The following is a 14,652-nucleotide window of genomic DNA, read 5'->3' as shown; positions in this document are numbered from 1 at the left end:
TTCATAATGCCGATAATACATGTATTTTTAATGCACAGGGCTGAACTAGAGGAGATGCTGGAACTATGCGATCAGATCTCACATCTCTTTAAATTTATTTTGAAAACAGTCCCAGGTACTGCGGTGACTGAGGGATTGCATCTTAGTCATTTTGCCTCCAACCATTTTCCCAATATAAATCATTCCCTGGCAGCTGTTTCTTCTGCTAAAGAAAACATACAAGCCACACCAATCTGCGGGCAATGAGAGTCTCCAGGTGTTTCAGAACTTTGCCAGGGTTTGGTTTCCTTGGAACAAAGTTCAGCAGAAACTGTGATGTCTATAGGATAGATGGTTTTGTTGACACACATATATAACTTGAGCATAAGATGGAGGTGTTCACAGCATTAGCACATCTTGTTCCCACATACGGTTGCTAGGGGAGCCCCACAGTCCAGCACAGAACTGGGGGGGGGGGGGCGGATCTCTGTCTGCCTCAATCTTATGGATACTGATGAGGACACTTAAGTGGTCAGCTAAGGTCATTGTCTTACGAAAAAGAAGCTTGTCTGACTGGTTCAGCAACCTAACTCTCACTGGATTCTAACTCTCACTGGATATAGGAGGCCAAGAACTGGAAGGTGCTCAGGGCATCATTCAGGCTGACCCTCACCCCTCAATGCAGAACACCATGTGTGTTTTCCTTGATGAGGCAAACAGCCAGGTGAGATGGGTGTGATTCACATGAGGCAAAAAGCACAGGCAAAAGGTTGTCCATGAGAAACCAAAACTGGCAAAGATTTGGACCATGTTCCAGTGGTTTCTCACCTGTTTTAGAAGATTGCCATCCCTCTGAGTTTCATTTCCCCCTTTAACAAGTCAAGAGTTAAGGAAGAAATTAAGCTCAGAGGGATGAAGTGACAATCTTCTGGAACAGGAAAGGGAAACTTCCAGATCTCAGCCCAAATTCAGACCACCGGGCCTCAGAATTCAGACTGCACAGTTCTCCCCAGGCCACCCGACACCCTCCTTCTTTGTAAGTGCTGTCAACCCAGCCAGATAGGCCTGCCCAACCTCACCAGAGGCCACTTCGAGTTGGACATTCTCAGCCCTGGAACTGGCTGTAAAACAGGGCCATTTTTTGGAGATGAATTAAGTTTGAGTAGTGCTTATGGCCACAAATGGTTTCCCCCTGTGACTTTTTCAGCCACATTCTCTCCTGGGCAACCTTCAGTAGTAGAAAGCTACCCTGGAGAACTTTCCCAGCCTACCTTGCCTTTAAATTATGTTGGAAATGCAGGAGACTTCCATATTTTTTCCTATTAAAGATGAAGACTAGACTTTTCTAGTGGCTGTCTTTGTGGAACAATTTATCAGCTTCTTGCTGGCTTCTGAAGATTACTGAAGAACATGAGGGAATTGAAGAGCAGAGCCAAAAGGAAGCCTGTGTAAATTTCACTTCCTATCATAAGCTGGTTTGTAAACCAAGCACTAAAATGCCATATAAGCCTGTCTATAGCCACATGCATGGCAGGAAGCACAATTCTGAAAAGCCAGCCATAATAAGTTTTCAAGTGTCCTTTAAACATATTTTCACATTCATTTTTTCTGCTTTTCCTTTGATCCCTTTTCTTATTTATTTTTCAAGTATGAATATTGTTGTAGTATCATGCTAACTTTTGCTTTACACAAGGCACTGCAATTCATTATTTTTTTAAGAGAGGAAAATGTTGCAAGCCTACAAGCAAAGGCTCTAATTCAACAAAGTTTAGGCATGCTTAAGTCTAATGAAGTCAACAGATGCTGGCACACCTAATTCTGATAGATTGGGACCAATGTGATTATATGAAAGGTGGGGAAAAATTGTTTAATCCTCTAATATCAATATCATTTGTGGCAAAGTGTTGCACCACCCAAATATTCTATCCACTTACTGTCCAGTGTTCTCCTGAAAGTTGAAAAATGAATTTGTTTCTTTCTTTCTGTGTTTCATTCAACAAGGCAATCTTCTTAATGAGCGGCGAGTTGTTTTCAACCTTGTCCAAAATTTTGTTAGTATCTACGACACCATTATTCAGATATGCAGCTTGTGGAATGCCATTTCTTCTGCACTCTAGGATAATGTCCCATTCTTGCCTTATCCTGAAAAAGGACAAATGGAAGCATTTCTCTTTTGTTTCTTATTCCCTCTCCACCCCATAAAAAAACATGTAATAACATCGTGTTTCAAAAAAGACAAGATCATTCAGCATCCAAATGAGATTGTATAATTTCTGCCACTGTAAAAAAAGAACATCAACAGCTTAAAAGCACAGGAAGTGGGTGTGATTGTGCGCACAACACAGGGAGAAATACGAACCTTGTGCCTGCATGTGGAACTAATGTTCTTTAGCTAAGGAAAAGAATATCCATTGGGTCTTCTGTTGTACATTAATAGGCACCACAAGGAAGCCAAACTTAATCTTGATGGACTCCCATTCATTTCTGAGATGCTCTGTAACAAAGTAAGTTCATACCCTCCAACATTTCTCTGTTGAAAATAGGAACTCCCCATTCCATAATGATAATTTTACTGTTTATACCCCACACATCTTACTGGATTGTCCCAGCCACTCTGGGCAGCTTCCAACATATATAAAAACATAATAAAACATTAAACATTAAAAAACACCTGTCCTATAGATGATTGCCTTCAGACAGCTTGGGATAACTCCTTACCCTCCAACATTTCTCCAATGAAAATAGGGAGATCCTAAGGAAAAGTGAGACATTCCAAACTGGGATGGCTTCTGTAAATCTGGGATTGTCCCTGGAAAATAGGGACACTTGGAAGGTCTGCAGTGTTTGATGAGGCCAGCCAGCAACCTAGAAGTAGACTGGGAGCATTTTATAGCCAGCACTTATTGTTTTATTTCCTATTTGCCTTTTGTAGGATGTCACTCTAGTAGGTGAAATGTAATCATTCTTCTACCATAGCGGTTAAGAGTAAAAGATCAGGCTGGGTTGGTGCCACAACACCCAGACACCTTTTCCATTCCTAACACAGTGTTTGGCACCAAAGAAATACTACAGAATGGTAGAAGTTTTAAACAGTCAAGAGCCAAAGGTCACCAATCCAATAGGTTGCTAAGAGTGACTTTGCAAGTGGTGTTACTAATGTAAACAGTACAGATCACCAGTGCAACTGGGAATTCACACAAGCAAGACAATGGCTATTTGAAGAGGTCATGCAGGCATTACTGGGAAAAGCTACAGAATAAAAATAGGCCCTGGAGAGTCATGCATGGATGTTGTTGGCAAGCCTTCAATAAGCCAGTGCTGCTAATGAGCTGCAAAGGTTTTTGAGATGTGACTGAGGAGAGAAGGTGGGTGGGAGGTGAAGTTCATGGATATATATATATATATATAGTAGGGAGGAACTCTATAAGAAATCTAGAAAAAGTTGAAAGAGAAGTTGAAACCTAAACACAACCCTGAAAGAGTCCCAAAGAACTGAAAGGTGGTAGAAACATGTTTTAAATAAACAATCCATGCAGTAGATTTTCTAAATGAGGCCCCTCTGCCAGATTTGCATGGCATTCTACATACTCCAATACTCCCTATTTACCTGCCAGAAATTCTTCTTTTATAATACCTGTCCCTAAAAAATTACCTTCTCTATTGTATATTTTGCCTTTGGGATTTAAAAAGCATCTGAGGAATAAGTTTAAGCCCATTCCCCAAATCCAGAGAAGCTAGACCGAGTCTGTTTGGAATCTACTGATTTGTTCACTATATTTACACAGTGCTTTTTGGTCAAAAGTGGCTCCCAAAATGGGTTGCAATTAAAATCTACACAAATCTACACAAAGGTACAATTAGAGAGATGTTGGTTGGAGTTCTCATTGTTTGTCTTGAAGAAAATAATTGCACTGTATCAACTTTTTGTCTAACTTTGTGTATAGGCATTTTTACCAGTGTTAATGAATTTGTGTGGTAAAAGTAGAACATTCTCGTGTTTGAGAAATAGTTTTTTCTTCTGCTAGGCATTGGTCCATCTGAGAATGTAATGAAATGGAGAAATACCTAAGGGCCCCGTAAAAGTTTCAAGTTTGTAAGTATGTTGGCACAGACCTTAAGAGAGCATTTGACTGTGTTACCTTCCAGCCCCTTTGCATGCAGCTATTAGTTTGCTTTCATGCATCTTGTGAAAGCAAAATAAACATGGATGCAAATTCCAGTTTACCGTTTATCTTCAATCTCTTCTCCCATACACCAGACAGTAAAGCAAAGAATTGAAAGGCATTTAAAGGTCATCTAAGCCAACCTGCTGCCAATGCAGAAAATCTACTGCATGGATTGTTTATTTAAAACATATTTCCACCAACTGTCAGTTCTTTTTTAAAAAGGCTACCAAGGCAGCTTAGGATGCGGGTGGTGCTGTAGTCTAAACCACAGATCCTAGGGCTTGCTGATCGGAAGGTCGGCAGTTCGAATCCCTGCGACAGGGTGAGCTCCCGTTGTTTGGTCCCAGCTCCTGCCCACCTAGCAATTCAAAAGCACGTCAGAGTGCAAGTAGATAAATAGGTAGCACTCCAGCGGGAAGGTAAACGGCGTTTTCCGTGCACTGCTCTGGTTCGCCAGTAGCAGCTTAGTCATGCTGGCCATGTGACCCGGAAGCTGTCTGTGGACAAACGTTGGCTCCCTCGGCCAGTAAAACGAGATGAGTGCCGCAACCCCAGAGTCGTCCACGACTGGACCTAACGTCAGGGGTACCTTTACCTTTACCAAGGCAACTTCCAACACATGACCCCTGCAGAATGGTGTGTTATTGCATGTGTATTCTGCTATATGTTCTTGACATTATAAAGTGCATTAGGTGTGGATTTATTCTGCTTTAGTTTATTTTAGTTTATTATATATTTAGCTTATTTAGTTTACCCAGTGATGCCACATTGTTGCTGTCTGGAGGGGCTATAGTGCAACAGAAGCAGAACAAAAAAGCAACAACCCAGAACATTTGTGTAATAAAATGTTACGGGATTTCAGCCATGACGTTACAGGATATGAACTGACTGGAAATGAAGCAGTGCAGCCACCCAAAACCTTTTCAAACAGAATTGAAAGCAGGATTGTATATGAGCATCCCAATAACATCATTAGCACAAATCATCATGAACGTACAATAAAAATGACATTTAGAGGGGCCTAAAATTTCAGTACAATTAAAATCAAGCAAAACAAATCTATAGCTCACAAGGTTAAAATGCAGTGGAAGTAGTCTGGCAGAATAAAAATGTCTTAACTGCCCACCTAAAAGATATCTGAGAATGGGTTGTGCTAACCTTGGGACGCAGGTGGCACTGTGGGTTAAAGCCTCAGCGCCTAGGACTTGCCGATCGAAAGGTCGGCGGTTCGAATCCCTGCGGCGGGGTGCGCTCCCGCTGCTCGGTCCCAGCGCCTGCCAACCTAGCAGTTCGAAAGCACCTCCGGGTGCAAGTAGATAAATAGGGACCGCTTACCAGCGGGAAGGTAAACGGCGTTTCCGTGTGCGGCTCCGGCTCGCCAGAGCAGCGATGTCACGCTGGCCACGTGACCCGGAAGTGTCTCCGGACAGCGCTGGCCCCTGGCCTCTTAAGTGAGATGGGCGCACAACCCCAGAGTCTGTCAAGACTGGCCCATACGGGCAGGGGTACCTTTACCTTTACCTTTTAACCTTGGGAAGAAATTACACAGTCAAGGTGTTGTTCCTATAAAGCCCTGTCCGGCATTTCTGCCCATCACATCTCTGTTGGTGGTGGAACACAGAGAATGGCCTCCAAAAATTCTTGCAACTGCTGAGCAGGTTCCTACAGGTTCTGTGGATTTGGGTGCTCAAAAGAAAGATTCAAGACCACTGCGTTTCCCCTCCTTTGAAATGAAGCCAAGCTGTTGCAAGAAACATCCTAAGCACAAGCGAGGAAAGGGCTGGAGAGGTGGGGCATTTTGGTGGAAAGATCTAGGTTTTAATTGCAGGGAAATATCTTCCCAAGTTAGGGACATGGGTGGCACTGTGGGTTAAACCACAGAGGCTAGGACTTGCTGATCAGAAGGTTGGCGGTTTGAATCCCCGCGACGGGGTGAGCTCCCATTGCTCGGTCCCTGCTCCTGCCAACCTAGCAGTTCGAAAGCACAGAAGTGCAAGTAGATAAATAGGTACCATTCCAGCAGGAAGGTAAATGGCGTTTCTGTGCGCTGCTCTGGTTCGCCAGAAGCGGCTTAGTCATGCTGGCCACATGACCTGGAAGCTGTACGCTGGCTCCCTTGGCCAATAAAGCAAGATGAGCGCCGCAACCCCAGAGTCGGCCACGACTGGACCTAATGGTCAGGGGTCCTTATCTTCCCAAGATACAATATGATTATTTTTTGGGGGGGATGTTGGAGTCAGTGAGTTCAGTGGGATCCCGTATATAGCTAAGTCTCGCCTGTGTTTCTGGCCGTGAGCAGGACGTTTTAAGAGCAGCGGGCCACATTCATTTGCCCCAAATTCCCTGTAATAGTTAAGCAGCGGAGGCAAAACAGAGCTTCAGATTTAACAAGTCAAACTGAGACTCACATAACAAGACAAATCAGAAATACGCAGAGTGGATCCGAGACAAATTGGGCTGCAGTGCTACAGATATAAGGTGAATTGTACGGCCAGCGCTCACCCCTAATGAATATAATGTACTGCAGGGAGAGAAAAGCTTTCAGCAAAGTGTATGGCGGGAGGGAGAGCCTCAGGGAGCAACTTATGGTATGGAATAAGGGTCTTGCCAGTACTCAGAAATGCTGTTATTTCCATGTGTGAAATGTTGAAGGATGTGAAATCCAAGGGCAGCACTCAACTCTTGTAATAGTTACCAGATTATCCCCCAAGGTCGTCAAAGGCATGCAAATCATTCAGTCAAGGGTTTACACAATGTGGGCAAGTTAGATGTCCTGGTTTATTTCTGATGTTGGCCATTCAATCTAGACTAAGCCCACACAATTTGCAATTACCATGTGGAGGGCACTGCATTTTTGCACACCTTCCCAAGATGTCAAATTTATGTCTCAGACTGTAGAAACGAGAGGGTGAAGCCCTTGGCAGGCAACAATACATGGTCGGCAGAAGCCTGCGCTAGATGAATATGTTTTTATCTGCATGCTTAACTGTTCCTATTAATGTCCATAGGCCCTGAGGGCACTTAGCCTTCTCAGAATTCTGTCCAGATAGGAAGCCACTGAACTAAATCATATGCAATATGCAAACAGTGGTACCTTGGGTTAAGAACTTAATTCGTTCCAGAGGTCCGTTCTTAACCTGAAACTGTTCTTAACCTGAAGCACCACTTTAGCTAATGGGGCCTCCCGCTGCCGCCACGTGATTTCTGTTCTCATCCTGAAGCAAAGTTCTTAACCTGAGGTACTATTTCTGGGTTAGCGGAGTCTGTAACCTGAAGCATCTGTAACCTGTAGTGTCTGTAACCTGAGGTACCACTGTACCCTGTTTCTAAAGCTCAGAAGACATCCTGTTGTCAGTGGCAGTGCACTCCCCCTGCCCCCCTCTTTCTCCGCCAGTGCCTGTTGTATCTTACTATATTGGGAAATGGAAACACAGGGCTAGGCTATTTTCCTGCTCCTCTGCAACTTCTCTATCCATCTATACAGTGCTTTTTTCTGGAGGGACGCAGGGGTACGCATACCCCTAAACATTTTGTGAATCTAAGTTTGACCTCATTGAGGGGCAGTATTTCAATAGGAGTAGGAAAATGAGAGTACCCCTTAAACATTTTTTTTTAGAAAAAAGCACTGCATCTTTATAAATGTCTTTGAAAGCCTTACAACAGCAACACACATACTGGTTCTGGAGCCTTAGGGTGCAGGAAGAAGCACAGAGCATTATTCACTGGAATTGTGGATAGCTACAGGCATGCGACCGCAGTGTTCTGAAGACCTTTGTGTTACCAGATCAGTGGAATTACAAGTTGCCCATGTTGGAGGGTAGTAGGTCCAGATAACTATTGCTGAATGCCATTTTTGCTAGCATTTATTCACTAATATTCAAAGGTGGTATGTGAAAAACCAGTGTCAATAATGCTAAAAACAGGTATAACCTACCTACCGTATTTTTCATCCCATAGGACGCACCGGCCCATAGGACGCACCTAGTTTTTTGGGGTGGAAATAAAGGGGATTTTTTTCCCCTTTATTTCCCTCCAAAAACCAGGTCAGGGAATCCAAACCAGGTCGGGGAACAGCGGGATGGCGGCGCTGCGCCTCCCCGCTGTCCCCCGAGCTTGTGGGGCTGCCCGATGTCTGCCCGAAGCGCGGGGCGCTCTGCTTCAGCGCTCCCCATGCTCCGTGCAGCAGGCTGCTATCCGCAGCCTAGGGAGCTTTGCGGGAACTCCCGCAGGGCTCCCTAGGCTGCGGATGTCTTCCCGAAGTGCCGGGTGCTCTGCTTCCAGCGCGCCCCGCGCTCCGGGAAGCAGGGAGCTCTGCACAACCCTTGGGAGCCCGGCGCAGCTTCGCGCAGGGCTCCTTAGGGTTGCGCAGAGCTTCCTGAAGCCTGGAGAGCGAGAGGGGTCAGTGCGCACCGACCCCTCTCGCTCTCCAGGCTTCAGCGAAAGCCTATATTCACCCCATAGGACGCACACACATTTCCCCTTCATTTTTGGAGGGGGGAAAGTGCGTCCTATAGGGTGAAAAATACGGTATTTTTGCCAGAGAAAATTCCCCTTCAATGTTAATTGAGCTGAATTATAGCCAGTAATGTCCGCACAATTGTCAGTCGCAAATGCTGCTACACTATCATAACGCAGCTGGCTTTTCCTAAGCTATATTCCCTCTTACTCATGCCTGTTTTTCCGCAGTTCTCTTTACTTTTGTTTTTGGCAGCTTGTTTGGTGGCTGCTGCGATTTATTCAATTTATTGCAATAATTCAGCAAGTTGCAAATGGCCTTCATCAACAGCACCTTCTTTAATCGCAGACCATTTTCACTCTGCCATCCTCAACATCCAAGGAAAAGACCAAAGTAAGCAAATTTTATGCTGCAGTGCTTTCTGGCACAGGGCCATTCGTCCGGTTCAGAAGTTGGCTGAAGTCTTCAGTGCAAGTCTTTACTGTCTACAACTGGCTGAGAATGTAGAATACTGCAAATCTCACACAAGTGGTATAATATCTGGACTTGTAAGGTTAGGCATTGGGTAAGCCTTTGTGACATCGGACAAGGGTGGCGCTGTGGGTTAAACCACAGAGCCTAGGGCTTGCCGATCAGAAGGTCAGTGGTTCGAATCCCCACGACGGGGTGAGCTCCCATTGCTCGGTCCCTGCTCCTGCCAAACTAGCAGTTCGAAAGCAGGTCAAGTGCAAGTAGATAAATAGGTATCGCTCCGGCGGGAAGGTAAACAGCATTTCTGCGCACTGCTCTGGTTCGCCAGAAGGGGCTTAGTCATGGTGGCCACATGACCCGGAAGCTGTGCACCGGCTCCCTCGGCCAATAAAGCGAGATGAGTGCCGCAACCCTAGAGTCGTCCGCGACTGGACCTAATGGTCAGGGGTCCCTTTACCTTTACCTTTAAGCCTTTGTGATGGGAAGGGAGGTTGTTGCCTCTGCCTGCCCCCTTCAATAAGTGTATCCCATTAAAGGGATCCGTGTGTGTGTGTATTCTGTCCGAAGCCTGGGCATGGGCTAGGGCCATGCCACGACCCCATTGGGATCCCTGGGGGTGCCCTGATTTGATGAATATCAGGCTTCCTCAACCTTGGCCCTCCAGATGTTTTTGGCCTACAACTCCCATGATCCCTAGCTAGCAGGACCAATGGTCAGAGATGATGGGAGTCTCAAAACATCTGGAGGGCTGAGGCTGAGGAAGCCTGATGTATATCATAGGGCTCCCCCTACTGGTGGTTTACCCTTAGGAGTCTCCCTGCAGATGGGCAGGTGTCAAGATATAGTCTGGCTTCACCCAGTATCTAAGCCAAACCGCTCACATCTGTAACCAATAAAGTTGTGGCCTATTTTTGCCCATTAACCTAAACTAGGGGTCAGAAAACTTTTTCAGCAGGGGGCCGGTCCCCTGACCCTCAGACCTTGTGGGGGGACGGACTATATTTTGAAAAAATAAAAATGAATGAATTCCTATGCCCCACAAATAACCCAGAGATGGATTTTAAATAAAAGAACACATTCTACTCATGTAAAAACCGTCCGCGGGCCAGATTTAGAAGGTGATTGGGCCGGATCCGGCCCCTGGGCCTTAGTTTGCCTACCCATGACCTAAACTATCCATGTCCTTGTGTGTTCATTATAAGAGGGAACTACAGGGCACGGGGCCTTGTCATGCAATAGGTGCTCCACACAATGTGACCCTGATTTTGCAGAGGTTACACCTTTACAGCACTTGGAAACGGCTAGAGATTAGGAACAAACCAAGTCCGGAAGAGCACTGTTCAAAGAGGAAGCTTTTTATAGCTCTTCCTGCCTAGAAGGGTCCATTTGCCAGCCTCAGTCAGTGAGGCCAGCTCAGACACTGAGAACACTTTTGGGCCCACAGCAATTCTGTAATGCAGCCGTCACATATAACCACATGGGGCATCCACACTAATTGCTGAAGGATCCTAGGTCTGCCCCAGTGATTCCCAACATCTGCACAAAGGTTGGGTGGCCATCTGTCCGGCGATTCTTTAGCTGTGATTTCTTTAGCTGTGACGGAACTAGATGGACATTGGGGGTTTTTTTAAATGAATCCAGGGACACTTTTCACCTTCAATGGATTTTGTATGGGGAAACGGGGACGTCTGGTAACCTAAAATTGGGATCCCTTCCAATTTAATTCTATGAATATCATGGTTCTCAGTCCTCTTATACCACCATGTAGCATCACATTATCACACCACTATTTGAATGTAAAAAGGTAAAGGTACCCCGACTCTTGGGTTGTGCGCCCATCTCACTTAAGAGGCCGGGAGCCAGCGCTGTCCGCAGACACTTCCGGGTCACGTGGCCAGCGTGACGAAGCTGCTCTGGCGAGCCAGCACCAGCGCAGCACACGGAAACGCCGTTTACCTTCCCACTATAAAGCGGTCCCTATTTATCTACTTGCACTTAGGGGTGCTTTCGAACTGCTAGGTGGGCAGGAGCTGGGACCGAAGACGGGAGCTCACCCCGCCGTGGGGATTCGAACCGCCGACCATACAATCGGCAAGTCCTAGGCACTGAGGTTTTACCCACAGCGCCACCCGGGTCCCTATTATTTGAATGTACACAGGTGAAAACTGTCTCCATGCTCAAAGAAGAGAGAGAGTCGGAAACAGTCTATTCTTCTTTGCAGTCTTAGCAACGCTTTTTGTCGAAACTTGATATTCGATGTCTCTAAATAAGCATAGCTACGCTGACGTCAAACGGTACAGCTGAGCATTGGCTTTGCTTCTACTCTGAATAATCACGGTGACTGAGAAGTCTTTCACATTGCCAAATTGAATTGTTCTGTTAAAAAGGTGTTTCGGAGGGATTAGGCAGTCTGCAATTTTCCAAGTAGCTCTGTTGCCTCCTTTCTTTCTTTTTTAATTACATAGGAAAGGTCACATATAGAAGGTTACAATAAAAAACATCACAGCACCAGCACTTTCTTTTAAAGTTAGCTGCTCTAATAGAAAAGAAAGTTCCCAAGGGCTGATTGCAGCTGGCCATTGATTCTGTAGGTTCGCCCTATCTGTACTTAAAAACAGTCATACAGCAAGAAGAATTGCCTCCGTTTTTCCATAAGTTAAATCCACAACCACTTCCTCTGAATAACTAATCTAACTGGAAAGACACAGAGCTAACCTGGAACAGATAAGACTGCTTCCAAAAGCTACATATACCAGGTGAACCTTGTGTACACTGCCCACCACTGGTAGTTACTATAACTCACTGAAGTGAGCTAAGCAAAATTCCAGATTATTTATTTATAATAAAAGAAATATCAGAATAAATGTAAGAAAATGAGTAAGAAAGGAGAGCTTGTATTGATTTCTTACACAGAAGCCCCGGTTCAAGCAACTTCCCAGAATTCAAACTAGAATATTTTGCCGCTGGGAAAGACATATTCCCTTTTTTGCCCATTTCTGCCATGTGCATCTGTTAAATAATATACCGGTTTTTTCGCTCTATAGGATGCACTTTTCCCCCTCCAAAAATTAAGGGGAAATGTGTATGCATCCTATAGAGCGAATGCAGCCTGCGCGGCTAAGCCCAAAGCCAGAACAGGGAGACGGAGTGCTGTGGAGCACTCCGTCTCGCTGTTCTAGCTTGGGGATGGCTGCGCAAAGCCTCTGCAGGGCAAATTTTTCCCCTGTTCTCCCCCTCCTATGGTCCGGTGCATCCTATAGAGCGAAAAATACGGTAATGGCATCACTAGCGGTAAGAGACACAGCTACTAACTCTCACTCTCCCTCACACAAACCATTTTATGAATTCTAAACAGAGCCGTCTTTCCCATTGGGCTTCCTGGCGTGTTGCACCAGGGCGCCGGCCTCCCGTGGTGTCCCAGCGAGTGGGTGAGCTGAACGGCTTTTCCGGTGCCGGCGGCCTCCCCTTTCCCTGCACACCCGCCAGCTGCGTCCTGTCAACCATATGGCTGGCGGGCGTGCAGCTTCCTTCCCAAGCCTCCGCCGGAGGAGAGCGATCCCTGCAGAGGCTTGGGAAAAGGTCAACAACTCTGGGAAACGGGGGGGTGGGGGGGCGCCAGAGGGATCTTTGCACCATGGCACCGGATATGCTTAAGACGGCCCTGATTCTAAAAAGGGTATTTGTGCCTTTGTGTTGACATGCTGCGCCACCAAAAATAGGGGAGGTGCCCATCTAGTTTTGCTCCTAAATTCAAAGAGCAGTGAGGCTTGAGCACTCATCTAGCTGCACAGTGGTACCTCAGGTTAAGAACTAAATTCATTCTGGAGGTCCTGAAACCGTTCTTAACCTGAGGTAACACTTTAGCTAATGGGGCCTTCCGCTGCCACCATGTGATTTCTGTTCTCATCCTGAAGCAAAGTTCTTAACCCAAGGTACTGTTTCTGGGTTAGCGGAGTCTGTAACCTGAAGTGTATGTAACCTGAAGCATATGTAACCCGAGGTACCACTGTAGTTGTCCCTCTGCGACAAGACTATCTTCTTATGCATGATATGGGAACAGGCTGTTGCACTACTGGTAGTGGAATTGTAGGCAGTGCCAGGAGAGACAAAATATGGAGGCTTCTGGTTGTTCAAAAAGGCAGATAGCTAATTTGTTCTGAATAAATGTGTTATGCACTTCGAGATCAGATAACTCTAATCACTTGAGCATCATTACTGATGCAATGAATCTATGTAGCCTTCCTGGCCCGGAAAAGTAGCAACCAAATCAATTGCCGGCCGTTTCGTTCAACATGTACTTCTAAACCTTGGACAAGAGGGGAAAGCCAAAAACTGTGATGCGAATTTTGATGTTGTTTGATTAACTCTAGAGATGGATCAGAAATTTGTATGCCATAGGTATGACCAAACGAATGTGTAGAAGCTCATTATTTCTAAGCTGGAGTTCATTGCTCTACTCTGAGTCAGCCTGTAAAATGGAAGTGCTGCTGTCTCTTCGTGAATGCTTTGCTAACACAGAAAGTGCTGGGTTTACCGGGAAGGTAAGAGAAACCATGCGGCTGTTCTAACCCCAGGAGGATGCTGGAATCAGGCTGCTACATATATTAGCCCTAACTATTTGAAATGAAAGAGTGTGCACAGTCAGTTCGCCTCCCTAATCCAACAGCCAGGGCTTTGGATTTTAAAAACAATAATCTATTTTTAAAAACAAAAAACCTCCTGAGGCATCTACTTGGCTGATGGAAAAAGGATTTTTTCTCTCTCTCTCTTCTCTGTCAATATCCTCCTGCTGGCACAGTAGAGGGGTGTTTCTTCCCCCCCCCCTGCAAAGACGACTCAGGAGTTTGCTCCCAAAGGGAGGGAGGGGAAGGGGGGCATGTGATGGCCACTGGCCAAGAGAGGACCTTTGAGCAGGGGCGGCTTACCCATAGAGGCTGGTGGCGCGGGGCGCCAGGGTGCCAAGTTCTGGACGGCGCAAGGGAAGAGGCAGAGGCTGGACATAGCACCTCCTGGCATCAGCTCGCCACCCTCGCCCACCTCTGCCGTGCCGTGCCGAAGCAGCGCTGGGCCCAGAGTCTGCCATGGCCACCATGGCACGAAGCAGCCAGCTGGACCGGGAGGCACCACGTCCAGCCTCCGTCTCTTCCCCGCCGGAGGAGCCGCCCTCCAGCCATTGCCCGCCTCCTCCAGCCCCGCCGGCAGCGCCATCCTCCCTAAAAAAACTGGGAAATGTGGGGGGCACACTGGAGAGAGCTTTGCACCATGACGCCAGATATGCTTAATACAGCCCTAACTTCAAGCTATCCTTTGGGCATCCTTTGATGCACTTTGGTTTTCTACTAGTTGCTGGTCTGGTGGGGCTAAATAGGATACTTTTTCAGGGCAGAGATTCTTTGATTGGCCTTAGAGTCCCTCTTTTGTTGCCTACTCCACACTGCTGGATGAATTGGATTTGTGAGAAGCTGCAGTCAAACATAACTATGCATGAGTGCTAGTTAATGCATGAAGGGTTAAGGCCACAGAGTTGTGTTCCTAGACTCCGGTCACAGTGAAGCTGCTTCTCTTCCTTTCCTCACTCTC

At 46.2% G+C, this 14,652-nt stretch overlaps 1 protein-coding gene and 1 long non-coding RNA gene across 2 annotated transcripts in view; one reads left to right on the top strand and one right to left on the bottom strand.

Annotated features, from left to right (window-relative positions):
• The window catches only part of LOC309380781, a 217,610-nt gene that overhangs the window by 17,909 nt on the left and 185,049 nt on the right, over nt 1-14,652 (top strand). The gene's annotated exons all lie outside the window — the stretch shown is intronic.
• Nucleotides 1-14,652, bottom strand: part of LRRC2 (leucine rich repeat containing 2) — a 77,295-nt gene that overhangs the window by 46,339 nt on the left and 16,304 nt on the right. Inside the window, exon 3 of the mRNA XM_081930731.1 lies at nt 1,914-2,121. Coding sequence (XP_081786857.1) covers nt 1,914-2,121 — 208 coding nt within the window. The remainder of the gene's footprint in view (nt 1-1,913; nt 2,122-14,652) is intronic.

This window comes from Podarcis melisellensis, assembly GCF_964234715.1.
Source record: "Podarcis melisellensis genome assembly, chromosome: 11".
NCBI lineage: Eukaryota > Metazoa > Chordata > Lepidosauria > Squamata > Lacertidae > Podarcis > Podarcis melisellensis.
Note: the sequence above shows the minus strand (reverse complement) of the source record. Positions and strands in the feature narration are given on the sequence as shown.